Here is a 24,806-nt window from a genome sequence, read left to right on the forward strand (position 1 = left end):
TGGTCCTCTTGCAAGCTTCCCTCCCACCCCACCAGCACCAAGGTGATATTCTTCAGACCCACCTCTAGGGGGCAGCAAAGCTTGTGATATTCATTGGGTTGCGCAGTTCAGAAAGGAGATTTCTGGAGAATGGATCCTGTGCTGGCATGTACGTGGGGCGGGGAGGCAGGAGCTGTGGGAGCGTGAGGTGACAGGTGGCCCTCCTTACCTTCCTCTAAAGAAGGATTGCAGGTCTCCTGACCCTACCCAACGTGAAGGGTCGGCAGGACGCTGGCGAGAAGATGCCGGCTGGAGCCCCAGGACCCTGTCTGCCCACCCTCCCACGGCCGGGTGTGTGTGGAGGCTTGGTAAACGTCTGTTAGGTGGAAGGAAAAAGAGGAAGGAACAGCACTCGGTGTATTTTTGATGGAATTCTGAGAGAGCACGGAAGCCCTCGGTTCCCTCTAAAAACGCTGCACCCACCGGAAGACTTCGTGTTCAAGTGCAGTTAGGGGATCTGGGCTCAGTAGTGGCCGGCCAGCTAGGTGAGTTAGCCTCCAGAAGCCGAGATTTCCGCAAACTGGAGACATGCCCGGACCCTTAGGAGTCTCCGTGCAGGATGGTGGAATGAGAAACACCTTGTCAAGTGTCTGGCCAGTCCCTGGAAAGCAGGAAATGCTCAGAAAGACTGGGGGGCCGTTGTTACCGGCCATGTGTTAATGTTGCATCCCTAATTCACCTTCGTTGTTGCGACTAGCGGCGAGGGTGCACGTCCAGGGTGCACGTCAGGAACGCTCTGGAGGAGGGATGTGACTGCGTCACCGTGAACCTGTGGCAGCCGCTTTGGTTAATGAGCATCAAGGACCCTGGGCCGCGAATCCTCACTCTGTAAAACCTGCTGTTTGGAACCGTGTCAACAAGGGCGGAACGTTCCTTTATTGCCTGCAGGATCCTGAGCCACATCAGAATCCCACGGGTGATTTCGACACAAAGACGTAGCCTCCGTTTCCAACCTGGTACAGAACCCCAGCAGAGGCGGGTTTGGGCACCACCTCCCACATTTATCTTCCCTTTGAGGATCCTGAGTCGGCTTCTCAGGTCAGGCCCAACGTCAACCCTTTTACAGCCAAACCCGGTCTACATGAGTGTCCCCAATTGCAGCTTCATTCAGTCTTACCCCAGCCCACCCTTCCCCAAATCCTCTGACCACCAGGCCACCCCTCCCTTCTGTTCCCCTGGGGACCGGTCTCCCTTGCCTCAACAGTCGGTAAGCCTAACTTCAAGTTGGTGTTCTTTGGCTGTGGGACTCCATCATAAGACATTTCACCCTGGGGGCACCTGGGTGGCTCAGTCGGTTGGGTGTCCAACTTTGGCTCAGGTCATGATCCCACAGTTTGTGGGTTCGAGCCCCACATCTCTGCTGTCAGCATAGAGCCTGCTTGAGATTCTCTGTCACCCCCCCTGCCCCTCCCCTGCTCGTTCTCACTCTCTCAAAAATAAACATTAAAAAAAAATTTTAGGGCATTTTCCCTTAAGATATGTGTAATCCCATTTGAGATGAAAACAAGCTTTCCTGTCCCCATCCCCTGGCATCTAGTTCATACTCTGATATTTGCAAGAAACAATTTCTCTTAATAACCCTATTTTTTTTTAATGTTCATTTATTTGAGAGAGAGCGCGCGCGCCCGCACATGAGCAGGGGAGGGGCAGAGAGAGAGGGAGAGGGAGAGAGAGAGAGAGAGAGAGAGAGAGAGAGAGAGAGAATGGCAAGCAGGTTCCACGCTGTTGGCAAAGAGCCTGATGTGGGGCTTGACCCCATGAAACGTGAGACCATGACCTGAGCCAACATCAAGAGTCAGACGCTTAACCAACTGAGCCACCCAGGCGTCCCAATAACTACCATTTTTTACTTTTATGATGGAAAACTTTGAACGCACAAACAGAAAACATAGAAAGAACAATGTAATGAATGCATGTGAGTCTTCTTATTCAGCATGAAAAATTACCAAAATTTTCCAATCATGTTTCATCTATTCATTCCCTTTCTTTTCCTTTTTTTATTGAAAAGCTTGTAGAGAAATCCAGGCTATCATATAGTTTATTCCTAAAAACCTAAGTATACATCCACAACCCACGAACACTTTTTTTTATCTAACTAAGCTACCATCATTACAACTAACAAACTAGTAATTATTCTCTACAATCATTTAATACCTGGTCTATATTCTAGCTTTCCTAAGCTGTCTCAAAAAATATTTCTTAACTGTTGGCTTGTTTGAGTCAGGCTCCAGACAAAGGTCACATATTACTTTTAGATGTTCTATTACTAAGCCTTAAGCCCCCTAGCTGTAACTGCCCCCTCCCCTCACCTAGTTATCATGGAATTAATTTACTGGAGAAATTAGATCACTTGCCCTGTGAAATGCCCCACACTATCGATTTGGTGTTAGCTAACTTATTCCTCTAATTGCTGTATTTTCTGTTAAATTAAACGTTAGAGGCAGAGGTTTGCTTAGATTCTTTTTTTTTTTAATTTTTTCAAATTAACATTTATTTATTATTGAGAGACAGAGAGACACAGAGCATGAGCAGGGGAGGGGCTGAGAGATGGAGAGACACAGAATCTGAAGCAGGCTTCAGGCTCCGAGCTGTCAACACAGAGCCCGACGCGGGGCTCGAACCCACAAACCGCGAGATCATGACCTGAGCCGAAGTCAGACGCTTCACCGACGGAGCCACCCAGGCGCCCCTTTGCTTAGATTCTTAAGTTTGCTTAAGTTTTTTCAGGATGCCTGCTTCCGAGGCGGTACATTTGCTTTGTATCATATGATGCCCTGCTGTCCCCTCTTAGAGATACCTAGTAAATTGACCAGCGACTTCCTGTATTACCAGCCCAATCCATCCGGTTTTAGCGTCTCTTGGTGATTGCTGCCTAGATCCGTTATTCCACTAGGTGTTTGAGGGGGGCGGGGAGGGAGGGAGGGGATGATTTCCTAATTCTATCATCCCTTCTCCCCTTATTAGCTTGTATTTATCTACACAGAAGAGATTTCTGTCATCAACTATTTGTGTACCCTCACATAAGGTTTATACAGAAAAAAAACATACAAAAGAAAAAATGTTACTTTCCTTGCATCAATTTATAGAGTAAAAAGTTGGTCTGGTGAGGATTTTTTGTCTTAGGAAATTTACGAAGTCATGAAATCTGTACACTGACCTGCCTCAGTCCATCCCGGTCATCCTTTTGATGCTCAAGTTGCCCCATTTTAGACCAGCGGGAAACCCTTCACCGTGGCGCCTTTGTCTTTTTGACTTGACACGTTCGCTTTTGAAACTTCCAAAGAACAGGATGCCCCAGGCTCGGACCATTTCCGGTCCCAGGCCCAGGGTCAGCTCTCTCTGTGCAACCTGGTTCCCGCAGGGTCCCGCTCCTTGCGAGAGCGGTCGGTATCAGAAAATGTCCACTTTGGGCCTCGTATAAATCCGTGTTCGTTTTTATTCCAAAATCGGCAAGGTGAACAAACCAAAATTAAATTTACATCTGAAAGTATTGATTCACGGGTCTGATGTTCAAAGCGACCAACCACAGGGACCCCCATCAATGCAATGAGCCAGGCACCCAGGAACAACCTCGCGACAGACATGCTCTCTAAACGCACTGACAGCAGTCATGGCGTTTCACCAGGGAAGGGGCGTCCAGGAAGGTGAAGGCTCGTCCAGTCCCACCACACACTACCAGCCACGCGCACTGTGATCTGGTGATGAGTGTGGAGGACAGCAGGGACGGCCGGAGTCACATCGCCATTGCCACTGCCAGACCCCACGGACAGGGGTTTGGAACCCAGTGCGGGCAGGGTACTCGGGCTTGCGGGAGCATCATCTCATAACCCTTTGAGTTCATAATGCTCTGTATTTACTTTTTATTTCTTCAATGTTTATTTATTTATTTTGAGAGAGAAAGAGCGAGCATGGAAAGGGGAGGGACAGAGAGAGAGCAAGCCAGTGAGCATGAGCGGGGAAGAGGCAGAGAGATAGGGACAGAATCCCAAGCAGGTACCGCTCCGTCAGCACAGAGCCCAACGCGGGGCTCAATCTCGTGAATCGTGAGATCGTGACCTGAGCCAAAAAGAGTCAGACGCTCAAGCGACTGGGACACCCAGGCGTCCCTCACGACGCCCGTTAGAGTGGCTGGGTGCACAGTTCTCCTCCTTAGCTGGCTACAGACGTGGGTGTGTTTACACCCGTCCCTTTCACTCTCAGCCATCAAGCCAAGTAATTTTTAAGATGTCTTAAAGCCTGTGAATCAAAGCCCAGTTATGTTGAGCCACTTGAGTTACACTGACATTCAAAAACAAAATAATTGTAAAGGCTTTTAACTTTGAAATGGAGATATTAACCTTATTTGAGTTTATTTTTATTATTATTTGTTAACCTTGTTTTAAAACCTCTGCATACAGCATCAGGCTCTGTGCTTACTAGGCTGTGGCCACGCCTCTGACGGGTCTGAAAGCCCCCAGGAGAAAACCGTTCCCTCAGGCCACTTCCTCCCCATGTGTGTCCTACACCTTTCCGCAGGACCACCCACTTGTCACCTGCACCGCAGTGAACCTGCCACATCTGGGGTCCCTCATCAGCGTAGAGAACTAGGGGCTGCTTTCTGGCCTGAAAGGTCGATGGTTTTAGGAGGGCTCACAGATCAACATAACATTCCACGCGAGATGTGCTCAAGCCAGTGCTGGATGTGAACATCATGTAACACGCTAAGGTGACAGGACAGCCCCTTCTTTGCTCTCTCCTTCCCTGCCTCACGTTGACAGAAAGAGTTCTTTCCACCTGGCCTCCCCTGGATCCCCTCTGTCTAGACGTCAGGAGGAAGGGCGCAGGGTTCCGGCTACGTCTGGACTGGGTGCTTCCCGCACGCCCTAGAACGCCCGTGTTCCTGCAGCCCAGGCCGCCCCCAGTGCACCTGCCCCCGTCCCCTGCAGGCGGCAGAGGTCCTGGGGGCTCAGCACAGTAGGCTGCGCAGACAGTCACAGGGGCACCTGCACTCAGCCTGGGCCAGAGAACCCAAAGTCAGCCCCGGGCACCGCATAAATCCCACGGCTGGAGTGGGACTTGGGGGTGGGGAGTATCCAGGAGGAGGCTGTCACCTGCAACACCCAGCTGAGCAGATCCCCCCCCCCCCCCCCCGCCGCCACCACCACCACCACCCCATAGTTAACCTGTAGGCGGCGTGCACGCTTCAACTATTAATTCACTTCCTTCGAGGGTGGCTGTTCATTCCTTTCCCTTTCCGTTCTGCACAGAACTTTGCAAGTACAAGTTACAGACATGAGGGACTTAAACACATTCAACTCTCCGACTTTGTATTCCACTCGTACCTGGGATACGTTAATAGGCTCGTGGGTGGGGAAAAAGAAGGTTTTAAAGGAACTAAAACCTCGAGGTAACTGAAACTGGCGAAGTCTGTCTTACCTCTTCTTTCCTCTGCCTCTAGGCCCCTGACCTGCAGCCTCAGGGTGGTGGCCGCTCCTCGGGCTCGGACTCACCTCCTGAAACAGCGTCGCACCTCAATAGATGCCGCTAAGCCTTCTGCTGTCAACTCCAGGTCTCCTCGGACCCTCAGGAGATGCCCGCAGGGAGCCTGTGCAGCACCAGGCAGGGCTCATTCAAGGTCAGGAGTAAAAGATCCAAGGGCAGGCCTCAACCCAGATGGACCGTGGGATAAGGATAACAGGCGCTGCCTTCAAGTTCACCGTTCACTGATCTGGCAGGCACTTCTGACAGCCTGCTCCACACTCCTCAGAAAGTTCTGGACAGGGCAGAGCTCCGCGGCCCTTGACAATTCATTCTTCTACTGACTTTCCTGCTCCTCCCACTCCTGCTCCTTCATTCATGCCCCCTGGAATACCTCCCAGATAAAGCTAGAACATTCAAGCCCGTGTCCTACATCTACCTTTAGAGCGAACCAAGCTATGGCAACTGTATTATTACTTTATCTCGTCACCAAAGATCCGTTGGGGACCTACTGTGTGCCAACCATCTGTTGAGGACCTACTTGAGTCATCAAAGAAGAAAAAGCTGTATGTCTGTCGTCTCGCCCCCCTGAGCACTCAGTCTAGTGCATGATGAAATGTCACGTACTGAAACTAGCAACAGATTCACATCCCTAGAGCCTTGGAAAAAGATTTGGGGATGAAATTATCTCGGGGTCGGTGTGAGCTGCCTTCTCAAGCTAATTGGTGTCAGCTACTCCCACGTTCCACACTGTGTTGCTGGATCACCTACGCGAGGTGTGCAAAGTCTCATGACCAACTGGCCACCTCTGTCACATCTTTAAAAGAGGTTGGAGAGACTGAGAGAGGTAATGGATTATAAGAGTTTTTTTTTTCTTTGTGCTCCTTTTATGAGGACTCTGCCCCATGGGGGGAAGGACGAGAGACACTCTCCCTTCATACACAGGAGAGATGGTAGTGCTCTCTCTCCAAGCTCCAAGGACATGTCAACCTCTCAGGAGATGTCCCCTGGAGCCTGGGGACAAAGTAGACTGATGTCTGACCTTTGTCTGACTCTGCCCAAATCTTCTGTCCTGCCAGTGAAGCAAAGAAATGGCTATTTGGGCAAAGAAGGCACACGGGGTTCTCACACCTCATGTTGGGGGCCATGAGACAGAATGGTGCATTAAGTCCTGCACACAAGGACTTCCAGGGGACGCGAGTAGACCTCACAGAGAGATGCCACGTTGTGCCTTAGACTGAGAGGTCTCTAACCACCAGCATGCATAAGGAATTGCAGACAAGAGATTCCTATTAAGAGGGGGGATCAGAAGGTAGAGGGCGTCCTGAGAGATCTGCATCTGGTCCCTGCCTACCTGTCCTCCTTCACTTCCTCCAGTGTCCTCTGTGAGAAGTAAGGGAGATGCTTCATTTTCAGAAATACCAAATAAAAGCTGTGCCATTTACAACGTATTAGAAATATGCACGAAACCCCACCCCCCCTCCCCACGGAGTCCCAAACCCTAAGTCTTCTCTTCCTAGTTCTTCCCCTTTCTGCTTTGCGGGCTTATTTTCACAGGCTTTGCAATGAGCATGCGCCAAAGAACAGGGAGGAGGGACTGGAAGTCTCTGCGTCACCTCCGGAAATGTACATTTGCTCTAATCAGACTACCTTTTGCCTTACGGGGGCATAGGCGACTTCCGGTAAGGCTGTAACCTCTGCAGTGCTCAGCCAATGAGGAGCCAGGGGAGGGGCTGGCGAGCTAGGAGATATATTGTCTGCTGTAGCCGCAGGCTGCCTGCCTGTCCATCAGACGCCCTCTGGCAAGAACGTGCCGGGTGGCCTCCCTTGGCTGTGCTCCCAGTCCCCACAGCCGTCCTTTGACTGGTCCATGGGCTTATTTCCCACATCCCCTTCTGAGACTCCATCACCCTCTTTTCTTGCTGCCTTTGGAGCACATCAAGATTGGTCTGCCTCAGGGGCCCCACAGCTGTCCTTCCCTCTGCTTGGAAGGCACTTTCTGGAAGACTTCCACAAGTCTGGCTCCTCCTTCTCACAGTTCTGCTCCAGCATCACCTCCTCACGGAGGCTGGCCTTTGCCAGGCACCCTGCTTAAAGTACTTCCCCAGCTTTTGTCATCGTGTTGCCTTTCCCCTCCTAACTTTTATGAAATCACGAGTTTCTGCGCCCTGAACTTTAAGCCAAGGGCCTCCAGAACCAGCCTGCAGATCTAGAGACAACTTGACCCTGTTAGCAGAGGGGCGCTCGCGCTGCAACCAGGGCCGCGGATTTAATTCCCAGGAGCCTCACGCCTTCCGGGGCAACACCCTAAGTACTAGCCACATGCGGCCACGCAGCCCTCGAACTGTGGCTGGGGCCACGTGTTAAAGTGACAATGTGCTGGACACACCGAGGAAAATGAATATATTGTTACAATACATTTCACCTGTGCCTTTTTACCTTTTCAGAGGGGACCGGAAAGTTTTAAATTACGTGTGCGGCTCCCACTATGTCGCTGTTGGGCGGCGCTGCTCTATTCTCAAGTCACTGGTCTTTTCCCTTCTATCAGCGGACTGCGAGCTCCAGGTGGACGCCCGCGGCTCGGTTCAAGGTTGCACCTCCAACGCCCGCACGTAGCAGGTGCGCGGTCAAACGGCCCCACAAACGAGTGGTCTGGGTGAGGGGCCTGACGCTGCGCGGGGAAGGGTCAACGGGTTGGAAGGCGCTGATCCCAGAGGCGTCTCCCACCCGGGAACCCCGTCTGCAGCTGGGACTCCAGGGACGCACCTGCGAGGAAACACCCGGGGCTTGGCTGGGGGTGCCTGGAGGACGAAGAAGCGGGGCGGGGAAGTGGGCCGGGGAAGAGCGGAGTGGGGGAGGAGGAGGGGTGGGGTCGGAAGCGGGGAGGAGCGGGAAGGGGACGGGGAGGAGCGGTGAGGGGGAGGGGCCTGCCCCGAAGGGACGCGGTTTCCCGGCAACGCCGAACGCGGGCTCCCAGCTGCCCGCAGGGCCCTCGGCGGGCGGGACCGACCGCGGGGACGCTGGACGGGGGTGGCATGGAGGACGACGACGAGGAGATTACCGCCGCCACGCTGCGGATCAAGCCCCGGCCGCTGCCCCTCTCGGCGCTCTCCGCCTTCAGCTACGTCCCGCCGCGGCGCCTGGACCCCAAGGAGCACAGCTACTACTACCGCCTGGGCAAGGTGAGCCGCCCTAGGGAGGGGCTGCGCGTCTGGGCGCGGGGCGGCGAGTCGGAGGGGCTGTGGAGACTGGGAGACGGCAGGAGGAGAGGCGGGAAGGGGGCGGGCGGGGCTTCACTGGCCGGGAGGGGCGGGAGGGGATGGGGCGGGGCTTCACCGCCAGGGAGGAGATGATGGCGAGGGGGCATGGGGGCGGGGCTTCACTGCCAGGGATGGGGAGGGGGGTGGGGCGGGTCTTCACCGCCCGGAAGGAGCCAATGGGGACAGGGCATGGGGGCGGGGCTTCGTTGCCAGGGAGGGGAGGGAGGGGGATGGGGCGGGGCTTCACTGAGAGGGAGGAGCGAATGGAGGGGAGGGGATGCAGGAGAGGGAGGGTGGAGGCGGTGTCTTAGCCTGAGACCGAATGGAGGTGCGGGGTGGGTAGAGGGAATGCGGGCAAGGCTGCAGAGCAGGGGAGGGGGCTGGAGGAGAGGCGGGAGAGGCGGGAGGAGAGGCTGCAAGAGGTCGGAGCTACACTTTGGGGGAGGAAGTCCCAGAGTCTGGGCTGCAACTCTGGGGTGGGACTCTGGGGTCGCGGTTGCAAGGAGGGGAGGGGTGGGGGCCGGGGCAGGGCTCTACAGTCTGTGAGGACACCTGGGGGAGGAGAGAGGAGAGGGTTAAGGGGGCATCAGGGTCACAGGGGGAAGGAGGGTGGGAGAGGGCCTTCCTCCCGGGTGCCTAGACCCCAAAGAGAGCAGCTACCATGACCACAAGAGTAAGGTGGTCATCTTCACCATCTCTCTTCACCTAGAGATGGGCACGGGCTGAGCCCGGTGTGTGTGTTGTGGGAGGCATGCTCAACTGGGATGAGGGTGGGGTGCCAGAATGCTCAACCGCGTTTTCTGAGCTATTTGGGGATAGGTTAGGGTCCCAGTGCTCTTTGGGTAAGGGATTGGAACCACTGGGCTTCTAGTACTACTACCCAGAGCGGCAGGCTGATCGACCCCTCTGCCCAGGATCTGGAGGAATGTCTCAGGAGACCTGGGCTGCGCAGCTGGTGGGGTCAGGACTCCCTCTGGGCTCTGCCTGAAAGCGCTCACTGCAGCGACTGTGCCCAGAAAGTCCAGGGTACCGACGACGCGCTTGGAGGGCCCTCTTGCAAACCGAAGATAACCACAGGCAGTTCTGGCCATCCTGCAGGGAGAGCAGGACAGGGAGGCCGCACCAGATTCTGGCCTGGCTCCAGCAGGCACACGCGACTCATGAGAAAATCCTGCTGGTCTGTGACGGGCCACCATGCAGCCAAAGCAGGGGAAGAAGCCAGAGGAAAAGAAGCAAATTCAGAGCTTGTCAGGAGTCGACGACTGCTTTCGTCAAGCTGTTTTTCCTAAATGTCTCCGATGTTTCTTGCAGTTCAGGCTGCAGGGACATCATTATTAAAAGGATCTCTGGGGTCGCTCAGCCTGCAGGGACAGTGAGTGGCTCAGAGAGGGTATAGGTTAGCCAAGTGCCTAGGAAGAAGGAGGTCTTTCCCTCCTGATGTGTAAGGTGTCCGCACGGAATGACCTTCCTTCTCTTCTCCCCACCCATCACCCATAGAGCCCACATGAACCCCCATCCGGATCAGGTCTGCACGCATTCAGGGACACGTGAAATGTCAGAGAACAGAATGTCATGGAGCTTACCCTTACAAACAAAAGCAGAAGCTTCTAGTTTAGACAACTGTTACAGGTTGAATTGTGTGTCCCCCTAAAATTCTTATGTTAGAGTCCTAATCCCAAGCGCCTCAGAATGTGACCTTATTTGGAGACGGGGTCTTTACAGAGGTAATCAGATTCAAGTGAGGTCATTGGCGGGGGGGGGGTGCCTCATCCAGTATGACCGGCGCCCTTATGGAAAGGGGACATGACATGCATAGATCGAAGATGAAGGGAAAAGGCAGGGAGAAGACGGCCTTCGACAATACAAGGCAAGGAGAGGAGCCGCGAATAGCTTCTTCCCGCACAGCCCTCGGGAGGAGGGAGCCCTGCCCATACCTTGATCTCAGACTTTCTGCTGCCAGAACTGTGAGATAGTACATTTCTCCTGTTTAACCCCCCCCCCCCCCCCAGTCTGGGTGCTCTGTTTGGGCAGACTGAGCAAACTGACACACGACCTTGGCCAGGAGGCTCTCTTGTATCGGTTAGCTCCTCCCCGCTCGGCTCTGAGCAATATGGAAGGACTGAAGGACAGAAGGAAGAAAGGGACATCTGTGGCCATTCTGCGCCTCCCTGTTCGGTGCACTCTTGGCTTGAACGTCCACTGGGAATTAATGCTGGGGTGGATTTAGGGCAACAGTGCCCGACCTCACTGCCACCACGGACCTCCTATGTTTTCCTCCCATGAATGATATGTTTTGAAAGAACTTTTATCTGTAAATAATTTCATTTATTAAATGAATTTTACAATTTAAGTATGCAAAACCTGTATCATTGCCAATTTATGATTCAGGCAGAGCGTTACCGCACAGCATGAGAGAAACAGCCAAAAAGCCAGGAATCTTGATGTTTTAAGATGGTCCGTGCTGTTTTATTGAGAGAACATAAATCTTGTCTGGCTTCCTGACAAAATGAAAAAATTCACAATACACCATTTTGTGTGTACCGCTGAGGAGGCCTGTTAAGTACCACTTTGAGGCTATTCAGAAATAAGATCAAAGACTAAAGTGGATGGGGTTCAGGATACATATTTATCAGAGACTAAAACCCAGGTTGCAGGTTACTGCTAAGGTCTCTGGGCAAAAATGGCTTGTGGACACAGAAGCTCTGAATCCTACCCAGCCACTGCGGCTGTGGGCCCCAGAAAAAGCAGAGCTGAACCCCCGCCCACTGTGGGCCAGCCATTGCCAACGGAAAAGAAGCAGAGTTGAACCTGGCAGGTTCACCAATCTGATACGTGACTCTGCCTCTCTGGGGCCAAGATGCAGAGAGGTACCTGATATACAAGGTGCCCAGGGCTCTGTATTTGGAGAGAGATCAGGGGTAGGTAAGAAGTATGCTGCTTTAATTCAGGGTTCAACACACAGAGGCCCCTGGGCCAAATGTGGCCCAGAGTCCATTTTCATGAAGTTTTATTACAACAAGGTCCCATGCCCATTCGCTTAGTATTATCTATGGCCACGCGCAGAGTTGGAAACCATGTGACCTGAAAGGCTAAAGCAGTGACTATCTGTATCTTGATAGAAAACCCCTGTTCCAATATATTACTGTACCTGGAAGGTAGGAAAGGGCCTTAGAACAAATTAATGCAAAGCGGATTTTAAGAAAAAAACAAATTAGTACAGTCTTGATAGCTGGAGTCACAGGCAATTTCAAATCCTCAGGCCTTTAGTGTCACGCGGAAGAAAATGATGCAGCAGAAATATTAACACCTAAATAAAATAGCCCTTAAAAGCATCAAGAAAAACAAAAGGCATTTCGAAGTATATTTGCAAGACAGCCACCAATGGTAATAATGTCCCCCTGGGGATTGTATGAACTAGTATTTAATCAGCTGCAGAACTCCAGAGGCTGATTCTCTACCATGAGATCATGTGGACTGAAGACGAATTTGGTATCACAGATTTGCTAGAGGACTCAGCTGCCCCTAAGTGAATTGTAAATCTGGGTCCTCCTCGAAGCTGAGAAGACAAGGGGCAGAATTAGCTCTTCAGTCAATTACCGTGTGACACATCTAGTAATTAATTAGTTAGCACAGGCCAACAAGTCTTGGGTAAAAATATTGACTCCGCGTTCCTAGCTGTGCAGATTGCGCAAGGCACAATCTCCTTGGGTCACTTCGCCCATCTATGAAACAGTACCAGCTTCACGGGGCCAGTAATGACAAATTAATTTAATTAATAGAGGTGAAGTGGCACATAGTAAGCCCAATGTAAGCAGAGCTATTATTCGCTTTTGTTAGTGATTATTAGTTTCTTGTCCCTGAGGTTTGGTTCCCAGCCAGTGTCTTACATCCTGCACCCCTGATTGCTGTCAGAGGCATACACAGGTGAGGCAGGTAACTGAGAGTCATTCTGGTGGTTTCTAATCTATGGGGTCTCCCCCTGGGAGACCCCAAAGTTAAGGCCCTCAATGCGGCATGCTTATTTAAAGCCCCAGTAATGCCTTGGATCCTGAGACAAATTTGTCATCTAAAGCTGCCAGCTAAAATGTGATCAACTCCTGCACGGCTCCCGAGGGGCCTCTAGCAGTGTGGGCTTTTCCTATAAAATACTGTTCAGGAGGCAGCAAGGCAGATTCAGTTCAATGAGGTTTTTGAATTACTTTTTTCCTTCTTCTGCCTCGTGCAACATTTCTGCTACTGAAATGGAAAAGCTAAGTCGAAGGACAATGCCCTTTTATGGAAGATTTGATGAAGTTTCGCAAAGTCTCAGAGCTACGTTAAAAAAGAATTCTTAGGGGGTCTTAGAATATGCTTTCTCTCGTGGTGAGCTGCAGTGTGGACAGCCTGTCTTGAGTGAAGCTTTGCTCAGAGAGCCCCACCTTAGCTTTAGGGAGATTAGCTGACTTTCCTCGTCCGTGTGTGATGGAGACACAGAGGCTAGGGGCTCTTTCTTTACCCTCCTGATCGCCCACCTGCCCTTCACTGAATGCAGCCGAGGGCAGACCACAAGCCGGGGAGGGGCAGAAAGAGGAGGACAGAGGATCCCAAGCAGGCTCTGCAGTGAAAGGCTGGCGGCAGGGAGCCCGATGCGGAGCCTGAACTCAGGAACCTGCGAGATCGTGACCCGAGCCAAAGTCAGACGCCTAACCAACTGAGCCACCCAGGTGCCCCTGAAGGTTTACTTAATTATCTCGCTGCTTTTTCTTCCCACTACACTATGAGCTCCATAAGGACAGCAATCGCTCTCTGCCCTTAGCGGCCTGAACAGTGCCCGTCTCATAGTTGGTGCTTGGTAAGTACCTGCTGCATGAACGAAAGAGGAATAAATGGGATGCGGATTTAAAAAAAATGTTTAGTTTTGAGCGAACGAGCAGGGGAGAGGGGCAGAGAGAGAGCCAAGCCCAGCACGGAGCCCATCCAGGGGCTCGATCTCACCACCATGAGATCATGACCTGAGTTGATATCAAGAGTCAGACACCTTAGCCGACTGAGCCACCTGGGTGGCTTTTAAAATCAAGTCACAAGATCAGTCCCTGAGACTGAATAGAGGTCCTGTTTGGGATTATCTGCCCTTTCGGGTATCCTTGGCCTTGAGCTGCTCCTCAGGGATCAAAATTGGGAGTAGATGCCCTTGCTTCTCCCGAATCCGGGCTGGCGGTGTCTTCCCTGTCCAGTGACCTGCCCCTTGGTAGGGGGTGGAGCTGAATCTCTTCCTCCAGGGCAGGTAGAGAGTAGCAAGGGGCAGGCAGGTCACCCCAGGGAAGCAGGACGGAAACACCCAGAGGGTGGAGTCAGTGTTCCTACCACCCATGTGACCACGTGGTGCGTGGCTTTCCGCTGTGTGCGTACGAATGCACGGATAGGTGTCTAACTTTGTTTACAAGAACATGTTCACACACAGATCACACAACTGCGCATGTATATTTGCAGCTTGCTCTTTGCATGTCATAATACATCTCAGACAGTTTTTCCAAAACTGTCCCCGTTTAAGGAGCACAATGACACACGAAAAGGAGCAGCATTATCTCCAATATATTTGGCCAAGAGGCACAGCTTCGACTCGAGCGGCAGCCCCCGTGGCTCACCCTTCCTCCTGTGATGTGGACAGCTGGGGGCCAGGGATGGGGGGCAGAGGGGGGCGGTGGGGGGCTGGTGTCCGTGGAAGAGAGAACAGCTGGGTCCGAGTCTCCTCTTGGAGACAAAGTGAGCGGACAGACTGATTGATGCAGAACCCTGACCTGGAGCACACTTCCAGGATGAAACACATCCAGAGGGAGGCGCTGGTTCATTTCAGCTCAAGGGTAGGTTTGGGGCGCAACCCCCACCAGCAACAGATCCATTGTAGTGAAGTCGTGAAGGGGGCGCCCGGGTGGCCCCGTGGGTTGGGCGTCCGACTCTTGATTTCGGCACAGGTCGTGATCGCGGGGTCTTGGGATCCAGCGCCAAGTCGGGCTCCGTGCTGAGCGTGGAGCCTGCTTAAGATTCTCTCCCTCTCTCCGTCTCCCTCGCTCTCTGCCCCTCCCCCATTCACTCTCTCGCTCAAAAAATAAATATAAAATTAAAAAGTAGTGAAGATAATGCCTTAACAAGACTGCTTATGATATGATAGGATTCTTATTAACTTGTTAAAATGTTCAGATTATTGGAAAGGTTCTGAAAATTCCCCAAACTCGTGGTCCTAATGCACCAGGAGAGGAAACAGAACCTTTGCCACAGAGGAACCAAAGAGAATAGCTGAGTATTGTCCTCTTAAAAGAACTAGCACGTCCTGTCCTCGACAAGCTACACTCCTTCTGAGAATAGACTTTTGAATGATGTTAAAATTAATGAAGATGTCCTCAGTAAGCATCACATACCGCTGGACTCCCAAGGACAAGCCCTGGACTTATCAGAAGTAAAATGAGTCCCTTATGAATCAAAGGAAGCCCTTTGGATCGCCTCGGGAATTTCTGTTTTTACGAGGAGGTCGCACAGCTCTGGGTTGGCAAACAGTGACTGGAAGCCTCAAGAGGAGAGGTAACAGTACCGTGCCCCCGAAGAGAGGAAACGAACAAGCCCGATCATAGCTTGATTACTGTTTTAGTCAAGGTGGGCTGGGCTGTGCTCTGGGAACAAATGGACCTTGAACCCCGAGAGCCTTAACCACCCGTGTGTCCTATATCGCAGTCTGCTCATGCTCACAACAAAGAGCCAATTTGTAGCATTTCGTTCCGAACTCTGCATTCAGTTGGAAGCCTGAAATTGGCCATGGTGAGAATGCTTAGACTGCAGGAATTGGCAAATGCCACACTGGGTCTTTTTTGTCCAGAGAGTGGCTGGTTAACCTAAGCCCACCACTGGCCTTATGCATATAACACATAACAAAAAGTGTGTTTCTTTTTCACATGTAGCCCAATGTGTGTGTTTCTCCTGCCTGGACTTCTAATTCTTCTTCTTCTTTTTTTAAAAAAAATTTTAAAATGTTTTATTTATTTTTGAGAGAGAGAGACAGAGTGCAAGCGGGACAGAGAGAGAGGGAGACAGAATCTGAAGCAGGCTCCAGGCTCTGAGCTGTCAGCACAGAGCCCGACACGGGGCTCGAACTCATGAGCCATGAGATCTTGACCTGAGCCGACGTTGGACGCTTAACCTGCTGAACCACCCAGATGCCCCAGCCCAGCTTTCTTTTTTTTTTTTTAAATATTTTTTTAATGTATTTTTTTGAGAAAGAGAGACCGAGCACAAGTGGGAGGGGCAGAGAGAGAGAGGGAGACACAGGATCCGAAGCAGGCTCCAGGCTCTGAGCTGTCAGCACAGAGCCCGCCACGGGCTCAAACTTCAAGATAATGACCTGAGCCAAAGTCAGACGCCCAACCGACTGAGCCACCCAGGCACCCCCCAGCTTGCTTAATACAGTAACTGGGGAACCAGATTCCTCCTTTTTAGCGGTTCCACTGTTGCCAGGGCCTGGGGATCTTTGGGATCTTGCGGTCCTTTACTGGATCCTTTGAACTTGCTGGCCAAAGAGCATGGAGAGACAGCATGGAGGGCACACACGAGAGCTTTTATGGACCAAGCCTAGAAGGTGATGCCCATTGGCTTCCCCCACAATTCTTTGCCAGAACTAGTAAGTGGGATGGAAACTGGCCACTGCAGTCTTCTGTTTATTCTGGAAGAGGCCATGTGTTTGGTGAACACATAATATTACCCCTGCCTGAGTGCCATTTGGAAATGTATTGATTTCCTTTCTCTTAGTTCTTTCTTTCTTGCAGAATTTACCTGGCTTGAACCAACAATGGAGAGTCCGTTTATATTTGAATGGTCTGAAAGGGAGGAGAAAAGAAAGGATTCGGGTCCCCGTTTGCTGGGAATCTTACCCCAGTTATTTGTGGCAGAGCGCGTGTAGTGTCTGGTAGGAGGCACGGGGAACCCCAGAAGCGCACAACCGGGGAGATGTGCCCTTGTAGACTGTAGGCCAGGACTGCTTGTGGTAGTCATGAGAAACGTAAACAACAGCCTCCAAAGTCTCAATGTCCTAAGTAAGACTCACTTCTCGTGTTAAATGTCCAACGGGGATCAGAGGGATGGCTCTGCCCAGGATAGTCACTCAGCAACTGCTGTGGAAGCTTCCGGAATCCCCAAAGGCTTCTGCCTGAGAAGTCCCATGTGACCCCCCGCTCATAGTGCATTGCTTAGATCTGGTCACATGGCTTAACTCGCCCAAAGGAGCAGAGATTCATCCTCTGCGGAGTCGGGAGCAGAGCAGAATAGAGCCATTGGTGATGGCTACCAAGCCGGTTGTCTGGGTTGAGTGGTTTACCGACTCAGTTCACCCGGAGCTCAGCGCTCTGGGATTGGGTCTCCGGCCGGCCCCACTGCAGTGCCCTTTGTTTTATCTCCATTCTTACCTTCCATTGTTCAAAACATGACCACCAAGTATGGGTGTTGGAGCTGCCATAACAAAGCGCCACAGACCAGGGGCTTGAGCCACAGAAATGTATCGTCTCCCAGTTCCGGAGGCCAGGAGTCCAAATCAGTGTGGTGGCAAGGTTGGCCCCTTCTAAGGTCATGAGGGAGAGTCTGTTCCAGGCCACTCTCATTCGTCTGTAGATGGCCATCTCCTCCCTGTGTCTCCTTGTGTCATCTTCTCTCTCCCTGTGTATCAGTGTCTGTTTCTGAGCTTCTTTTATAAGGACACCAGTGCTGTTGGATTAGGTATGACCACGTCTTAACTAATTACGTTTTCGGCGTCCTGATTTCTAAATCACCTTCTGAGATCCTGGGGGTCAGGACTTCAACATAGGAATTTTGGGGGGGGTGGTGCAATTCAACCCACAGCACCCAGGGAGGTGGCTGCCCTGGGACTCCAGCCACAGTGGTGCAGCGCCCCCTACGATGAGTTCAGCAACGTCCCCATCCCGTGTGATCCCAGGCGGGAGCCGATCCTTCCTGGCTGGTGCCCCTGTACTTTGGGCGCCCCTCTGTGGCTCCCTGTGTATCACCTGCTGTTGTTTAATTAATGAGTTTATTTCCATTCTCAGCCTGTGGTCTCCTCCAAGGTAGGGACTCCCTATTCCTGTCCTGGAGCCTCGCTGGGTGCCTGACACAATAGTTAGAGTGATGTGCTTCGGAGGTCGACGAGTGAAGGCTTCTGCTCCATATGCACACACAGCCCAGGGCTACAGGCAAGTTATTTTGCAGTGTTAGGAGCAGGGGCCACGGGGGGGGGGGGCGGGGGAGGGGACCAAAGGCAAGCCATCAGACAGCACAACGAGAATGAGATCATACTACGTTTTAACAACCCTCAAAATGCAAAGGGGCAAAGGGAGATTACCAGAGAGGCAGCAAATGGGCTCGTTTGCTCAACATCATGCTTGAGAGAGGAAATCTCTGGAGAGATTTTAATAGCAAAATAATAGTAAACCCAGAAGCTCTGTTTTGTGATAGCATCTAAATCCAGACTGGCTTTTATTCGTGTCATTTTGCTTCCGACCGTAAAGGAATGAAAGACAAAAGGAAAGAAGAAAGATGAATAATTAAAATTTAGCAAAAGACAGATTTTCAGTTTGATGAGAAGTTGACGACGGACAGTCACGTTGCTCAGTGAGGCTGTCTGGCTGCCGGTCGACTTCTCCCCCTTATTTTTCGGTGATAGAACAATTCATTTTTACTCTAGAAAGTAGTAAGTAGGCAAAAATCGCTGCAAAGGAGAGAAAGAGAGACTCCGATCACACCCCATGGGTGCAGGGAGCCCTCACACAGACTGCTCTAACATACGGCAAGACAGGATTCTGGTGAGCAACTCAGGGGAACTGAGGCACATGGCTTCTCCGAGCGCTGCTTGTGTGGAGTATTTTCGGGGAGCTGAGAATGTGGACAGCTCGCCACAGGGGGCTTCCCCAGCGCAGGGAACAAAGTGAGGTAACCCTGCCTCCCTCATTCAGGAAGCACTGATCGCTTTCTCACTCACTTCCGGTATTCATTCTTCTGTCCTCGGAGTCCGGCTCCCAGGACACGTCCAGGACCTCCAGGGGGCTGACTCCGTTCGGGAGGGTCAGGCCTGCACGGGAACCACCTGCACAGGAGGACAGCGCGAGCCAGTAGGTCCCGGAGGAGCCCCTGTTCCCCCTGGCCCCTGCTGGCAGGGCTGTCCCTCAGGCCTGGGGGCTGCTGGTCACCCACATGGAGCCGGGTGGGAACTGATGGCCCAGAGATCGTGGGTGCAGACCGTGGCCCAGAGATCTGAGGGTGCAGCTGCCGCCCAGGTGCTCAGTCCGGGCAGCAGGTGTTTCTGTTACAGACCGGAGCTGCCGTCCCTGAAACACACCCAATGCACGGGGTCCGCCAGGCCAGGCGGGATTCGGGTGACAATGTGACAGCCACATCAAGACCACGATCCCAGCTTCAGTTCCCGTGTGGAAAGGGGTGCTGTGGGGGTGATGGGGCATTCAGTCACTGTCCAGGTCGGCCTTCTGGCCTCAGCCGGACCTGGCCAGTAGCTCTGAACCCCAAAAGGAAGGGTCTGCATGGAGGTGCCTCCCCTTGCAAAGGCCACAATGCCCCTTTGGGGGATTTACGTCCCGCCATCCTGGCAGAGCGTGTGGTGTACCCGAGCCTCTCCTGTGTCACTGCAGAGCCCTCTGGCCTGGTGGCTTCCCTAAAAATGCTGCAAAGCTTGCTCACCATCTCCAGGCTAGAAGCCAGCTCCCGGCCGTCACCATCTCCTTCTGCAGACATCCTACACTGCATGTTAAAGATACTGAGATTTCTCTATCCTTCCTACGGGGTTTTTTTTTTTAAGTCTTAATTTTATTTGATTATCAAATGTCTGATTTTTATATAACCCAAGTGATTGATATTTTCTTTGTGACATTTTCCCCAATGCTTTGACGCGTAGGAAGTCCCTTATGGATTTTCTCTTCCCATATTTTTCTAACCCGTCCAGAATTTACTTTTGACTCTAATGCGATGTGAAGATCCAAGTTTATTGTTCTTCCCAAACAGCTAGCCAAGTTTTGCAACAGCGAATGCTGAAGAATGTAGCACCTCCCCGCTGAATTGGGCTTTTTGTTTTTCGGACCCTGGGTAGATGAGCTATCCCATAGGCGGCCTTCAGGACAAGTGAAGGCCAAGGCCAGCCAACCCAGTGCGTGGATAGACCCAGAGGCCCACAGGTGACAGAAGACGATGCCAACAAGAAGCTCCTGCATGGTGACCTCATTAAATGACCACCGGGGCTCAGACTCCACAAGCCAGGCGCCCTGCCCCCAAGTGGCTCAGAGTGAGTCTGCACTTATAAGCCAGGATTCCAGCAGCCATTGAATACGTGCCTCGGGCTTGTCGCCATTGGAATTCTTAGGAACCTAAGACAATAATCCCGAAAGCTTGCCTTGTTTCCCGTACTAGATGGTTCACTGCACCAGGACGGTGGCCACGTGCCTGAGCTTTCCACCCCCCGGGCAGGAGCGGTGCGTGTGCGCGGGACGGGACCTGTGAGGGAGGTGTCAGGGTGGGAAATGACATGTGGTCACTTCCATTGCTACCAGCTACTCTGAGTCCCAGCCGGCGAGAGCGGGCTGCCCGTGCCTTCCAACAGACTAAGCACATGTTGTGCGTCCCTGGCGCTGTTTACCTTCTGCTTCCGAGTCCTGCACTCAGAGGATTGCTCCTAGCATCGCTCCCGGGGAGAGCGAGCGAGCGAGCGAGCGAGCACAGGTGAGCTACCCTGTACCCCCGAATGCCGGCGGCATGGCGTGCCTGGGTTTGCTGCTGGAGGGTTCAAGGCACCCGGCCCTCGACGAGGGAGCAGAAAGGACAGGCCTGACTTGCGGGTCAAGATCAAAGACGAGCTGACACGTGGATCTCTTTCCCTTTTATCAGGTCCCAAGTGAGGCAGACGGATTTTTGTACAAAGAGAAACCTGGGATGGAACGGTGGACGAACGAAACGGGATCCTTTCCTAATGCATCAAAGCTGTGTGTGCACGCGCGTTGTATACATACGCCTGATACGTGTGCAAATACTGTACATATGTATATATCATATAGAAAATAAATATAGTCATGCATTCATGAATTACATTCGTAAGAGCTACCACATCTGATTAAAGAAAATATTTCCGTCTCTCCGGAGACAGATTTGTACTAGGTGCCCACCTGTTGGCTAGGAACTTAGGGATATTTCTGTTTAGTTGTATTGTCCAGTGTTTGGCTACGGTTAAGTTTTTAACGCAGTGCAAGCTTATTGTAGGAAATCTGAGAACTATGAGAAGGGTGGCGATGAGGAGAAAACACGTATATGGGGTGGGTCACTGTTCCTTTAAGGCTGTGCGCCTGGGTCAAGGTCAAGGAGGGATCTGTAAGAGGTGCAGGAAAAGAGCCACGGAGATGTCCCCGCCTCACCGGGCCTCTGGAGGACCTGCTTTGCTGGCGGGGGGCCCGGCCTCCTGCTCTGGTCGTGGAGGGTGCTCTGGGGTGACCTTCCCGAGCACATGCTCAGTGCAGATGGGAAACTGCACGTCTCCACCGTCCATCGGGGGAGAGGCCTGGCTGCCGGTGTCCCGGAGCGCTGCTGTGGCCCAGTCCTCCAGTAGACCCGTGCCTTTCTTTGTCCCCAGACAGGAATCATTTCCCTGTATGACTGTGTTTTTGACAAGAGCCCAGGCTACAATCAGAAGTTGCACCGAGATGACAGAGAACATGCAAAGAGCCTGGGGCTTCACGTGAACGAGGAGGTAATGTTGAGACAGGCTGTTGACAAAGCGCGAACAGAGTCGCTGCGCCTGTGCGTCTATCCCGCAGTGAGCTGGGCGCGCTGCCTTCACCCCTGCGTGCGCCCTCCTCTCCCTCACCGGGCCCGGCACTGACACTAGGCCGATATCGGCTCCCTGTCTGGTCGTGTTTCCGCACGTTAGTCTTTATGACTCTGTTGTGGAGTTTACTTAATTTAATGAGGCAAAACTAAGAAGTTCTTTTCAACAGAGCAGGTGTTTGCTTAACTGCTGAGTCCTGGCTGTCACAGCTCTTCGGAGGACCCCGGCCCTGCCAGGGAGGGAACCGCACCCTAGTTTAGGTACCGGCCTCGAGCCTGAACCTTCACAGACGGGGCTGCTGCTGCTTTATCTTTGCACGATTTGCTGACAGCTCAGGCTTGGCCTGTGGTCAGCCGCCCCGGTGTGTGAGCAGAGGCAGGAGCAAAGCTCGTTCCCTGGGGAAGGGAGGTCTGTACCACAGCAGGTGCCGGGGCTGAGGAGGCTGTGTGGATCCTTAGCGGTGAGACCTTCTTGGGGCCTTTACGCACTCGGACATCGTCTCTGCGGAGTCTGATCTGAGGACAGTGTGTTTACGAAGAGCCAGGTGCTGAGTAAATATCATCAGCTTTTCTAGGATACACAGAAATCAGAATGGAGAAGCCTCCAGTGGGATCTCCCCCCCCCCCCCCCCCCCCAGCAGACTTTGGCCTGGGGCTGCTCTTGTTAAAGAATGCCCCAGGTCACTTCCAGGGAGACTTTATTTCACTGTGGAATTAAGTGAGGAACTCTGAAGTATTACTACTTAAGTCACAGACATGAAGTTTTTTTCTATTGTTTTTGTTTATGTGAATTCACTCCAAGTGGGTAGTGAGGCTCGTGCTTTCCTGTCTTAAGAACACGCCTGGCCCGCTTGTACCCGGCCCGAGTTTGAGCACCTCCACCCCTCCACCCCCCCCACCCCCCGCCCCCGGCCCTGCACTGAGCCTAGGGGGAGAAGACAAATGTCCCTGTCCTCTCAGAGCTCACATTCCTATGAGGAAATGAAAAATGAAGTCATACAAATAAGGAACTGAATTCCAGGTGGCGATGGGAGGTATGCAGAGAAATGAGGCCTTTTAAGGGGGCAGGGAAAGTGCAAGGAGATTGGGGAGCTGTGAGGTGAGGGGGCCCAGGGAGATGAGGGGTCACAGATATGAGGGGGCCGGAAAGATAAGAGGGAACCAGGGAGATGGGGTGCTGGGGAGATAGGGAGTGGGGAGATGACAGGTGGAGGGTGGAAAGATTTGGGAAAAGAGAGAAGGCGGGAGGGGGGACAGGCAGACAGGAGGAGCGCTGGAGGAGGGAGGGAGGGAGGGCGGGAGGGAGAACGGAGCCTGAGGTCAGAGGGCACGTGGCACCCCGTGCCACGTCTTCGCCTTTCCTCTGGGTGACGTGAAAGACTTGGGGACAACGAGGGGCTCTGAGCACAAGGGGCAGGCGTGACGTAGTTCAGGAGGTCCCCGTGGTATCACGGAACCCGGGTGTGCCGGACGCAGGGGTGCAGCGGGCCGGGTGGACACAGCCTCCAGGACCTAAGGTGGGTCGTGTGAATAAGCGGGCGGAGCTGACCCCGTGTTCTGGTCACCCCGCCAGGAGCGCCAGCGGCCCGTGGCGGTGCTGACGTCCTCTGTCTACGGGAGACGCATCCACCAGCCCGTGGAGCCCCTGAACCGGGACCACGGCCGCGCCAACCTCGTGAAGGCGGACTTCTACAGGAAGAACGACATCCCCGGCATCAAGAGCCCCGGCTTTGGCCACGTTTCTCCAGCCTGACGGCCCCTGCCGTGGCCTGGACGGCAGGTGGCACAGACGGGCAGCGCCTGGACCTTGTTTCCCCCGCCACGGGGGCCACGGAGCCCGCTTGAAGCCACTTGCGCCTGGACGGGGTGGGGGGGGGGGACGGGCCCTGAGGCCGCTTTCCCTCACGTGGCCTGCGGTGATGACCCCGTGATCACCACGTTGTGGGATCGCATCCTCAGAAATGATGCTCGAGGCTGAGCCACTGGGGGGACGTGAATAAAAGGAAAGCTTCCCGCCTGATCGCGGTCGGGGGACTTTGTCCACTGCCTCCCCGGGGAGGCGCTCGGGGCCTGCACACCCTCTCTCACCAGGAGGAAAACGCTGTTGCCTATTGGCGCACACGCTGCTGCTCGAGTTTTCCTTCCTCCAAGAGGAGGTGTAATGAAATCGCCTTTCGGGGCAATTGCAGTCTAGATACAACATTCTCCCCCCAACACAGAGGTCTGAGCCGTAAATAACAGGAGTTTGCACAATTGAGGGCAAAACCCTAGTTGGGACGGGTGGCCCCATGGCTGGCAAGGTGACGTCACTCCTCAGTGGAGAAGCAAAGGTCACGGGAAGAGAGAGACTGGGCTTTGACGTTCAACAGGCTTGGGTCAGATTGGGCTCCTGCATCTTGCAGCGGCACGGTACGGGGCCCGTCGTCTCCCTTAGGCGAGCCCACATTTCCTCATCTTCAGACTGGGATTTCCAGACCTTGACCGGTGCCTGTGGGGATCACCGGGCCACCGGAGCGGGGTCCTCACGGAGGCACAAAAGAGGCCAGCGCCGTTGCTCTGAATCGTTTTCATTTTGGGAATGGCTGCTTCTCACCCAAGTTGGAAACGTTTATTTTGGAGATCATTTGAAACTTATTCAAGTATTAAGACACTGGCTATAGTTTTAATGAAAGGGTCTCTCGAAAGAAATCATCCCTCACCTCTGGTGATTACATGTCCCACAGCTTAGTGGTTAATGAGCAGGTGATCTAATTAATTTCTATACTGATTCCCCCATGGCTGGTTTTATTGTTTTGATGCTCTAAGGGCATTTGACACCGAATTGTTGACAATTTCAAGGCTGAGTGACTCCTACAGGTTTCTTTATTCATTTGAAAAATGGTATTTTTTTTCACCATAGGTGTTTTTTATTAGTTCCACACACCCCGCCCCCAAACAACTAGGAATAGTTTATTTGGAATGCCTTTGGGTACATTAAGCCACGTATGTAATAACATAATAGAAAATATATAAATTTTGGAGTAGGGAAACTTTTACAAACTACTCTGTCTTCGACTTTGGCAACCAAGAAACACCAGGCATCTCTAAGAAATGCCTTCATCTGAACGTGACCACAATAAATCAGTGTCAAACTAAATTCTGGTTACTTTAAGTCAGATCCTACTCCCTGAACCTTCCACTTTCAACAAGCAGGGCCTGAACTGGAGAAGGTTTCAGAAGATC

General features: G+C 52.7%; 2 protein-coding genes across 5 annotated transcripts in view; one reads left to right on the top strand and one right to left on the bottom strand.

Annotated features, from left to right (window-relative positions):
* The window catches only part of MTRR (5-methyltetrahydrofolate-homocysteine methyltransferase reductase), a 55,525-nt gene extending 47,459 nt beyond the window's left edge, over window positions 1–8,066 (bottom strand). The window contains exon 1 of the mRNA XM_045038941.1: window positions 7,936–8,066. The gene's annotated coding sequence lies outside the window, so the exon portion shown is untranslated. The remainder of the gene's footprint in view (window positions 1–7,935) is intronic.
* Window positions 7,982–23,604, top strand: CA1H5orf49 (chromosome A1 C5orf49 homolog). 4 transcript variants are annotated; one of them, XM_023239645.2, is made up of 4 exons: window positions 7,982–8,115; window positions 8,474–8,678; window positions 21,391–21,507; window positions 23,158–23,604. In XM_023239645.2, the coding sequence occupies exons 1-4, from the start codon at window positions 7,985–7,987 to the stop codon at window positions 23,335–23,337; spliced, it is 633 nt and encodes a 210-aa protein (XP_023095413.2). In that variant the 5' UTR covers window positions 7,982–7,984; the 3' UTR covers window positions 23,338–23,604. The 4 variants fall into 4 exon arrangements, with proteins under 4 accessions (XP_023095413.2, XP_044894904.1, XP_023095411.2 ...); XM_045038969.1 differs by lacking the exons at window positions 21,391–21,507; window positions 23,158–23,604 and adding an exon at window positions 20,655–20,849; XM_023239643.2 differs by lacking the exons at window positions 21,391–21,507; window positions 23,158–23,604 and adding an exon at window positions 9,671–11,116.
* The last annotated feature ends 1,202 nt before the right edge of the window (window positions 23,605–24,806 follow it).

Source organism: Felis catus, chromosome A1 (assembly GCF_018350175.1).
Source record: "Felis catus isolate Fca126 chromosome A1, F.catus_Fca126_mat1.0, whole genome shotgun sequence".
NCBI lineage: Eukaryota > Metazoa > Chordata > Mammalia > Carnivora > Felidae > Felis > Felis catus.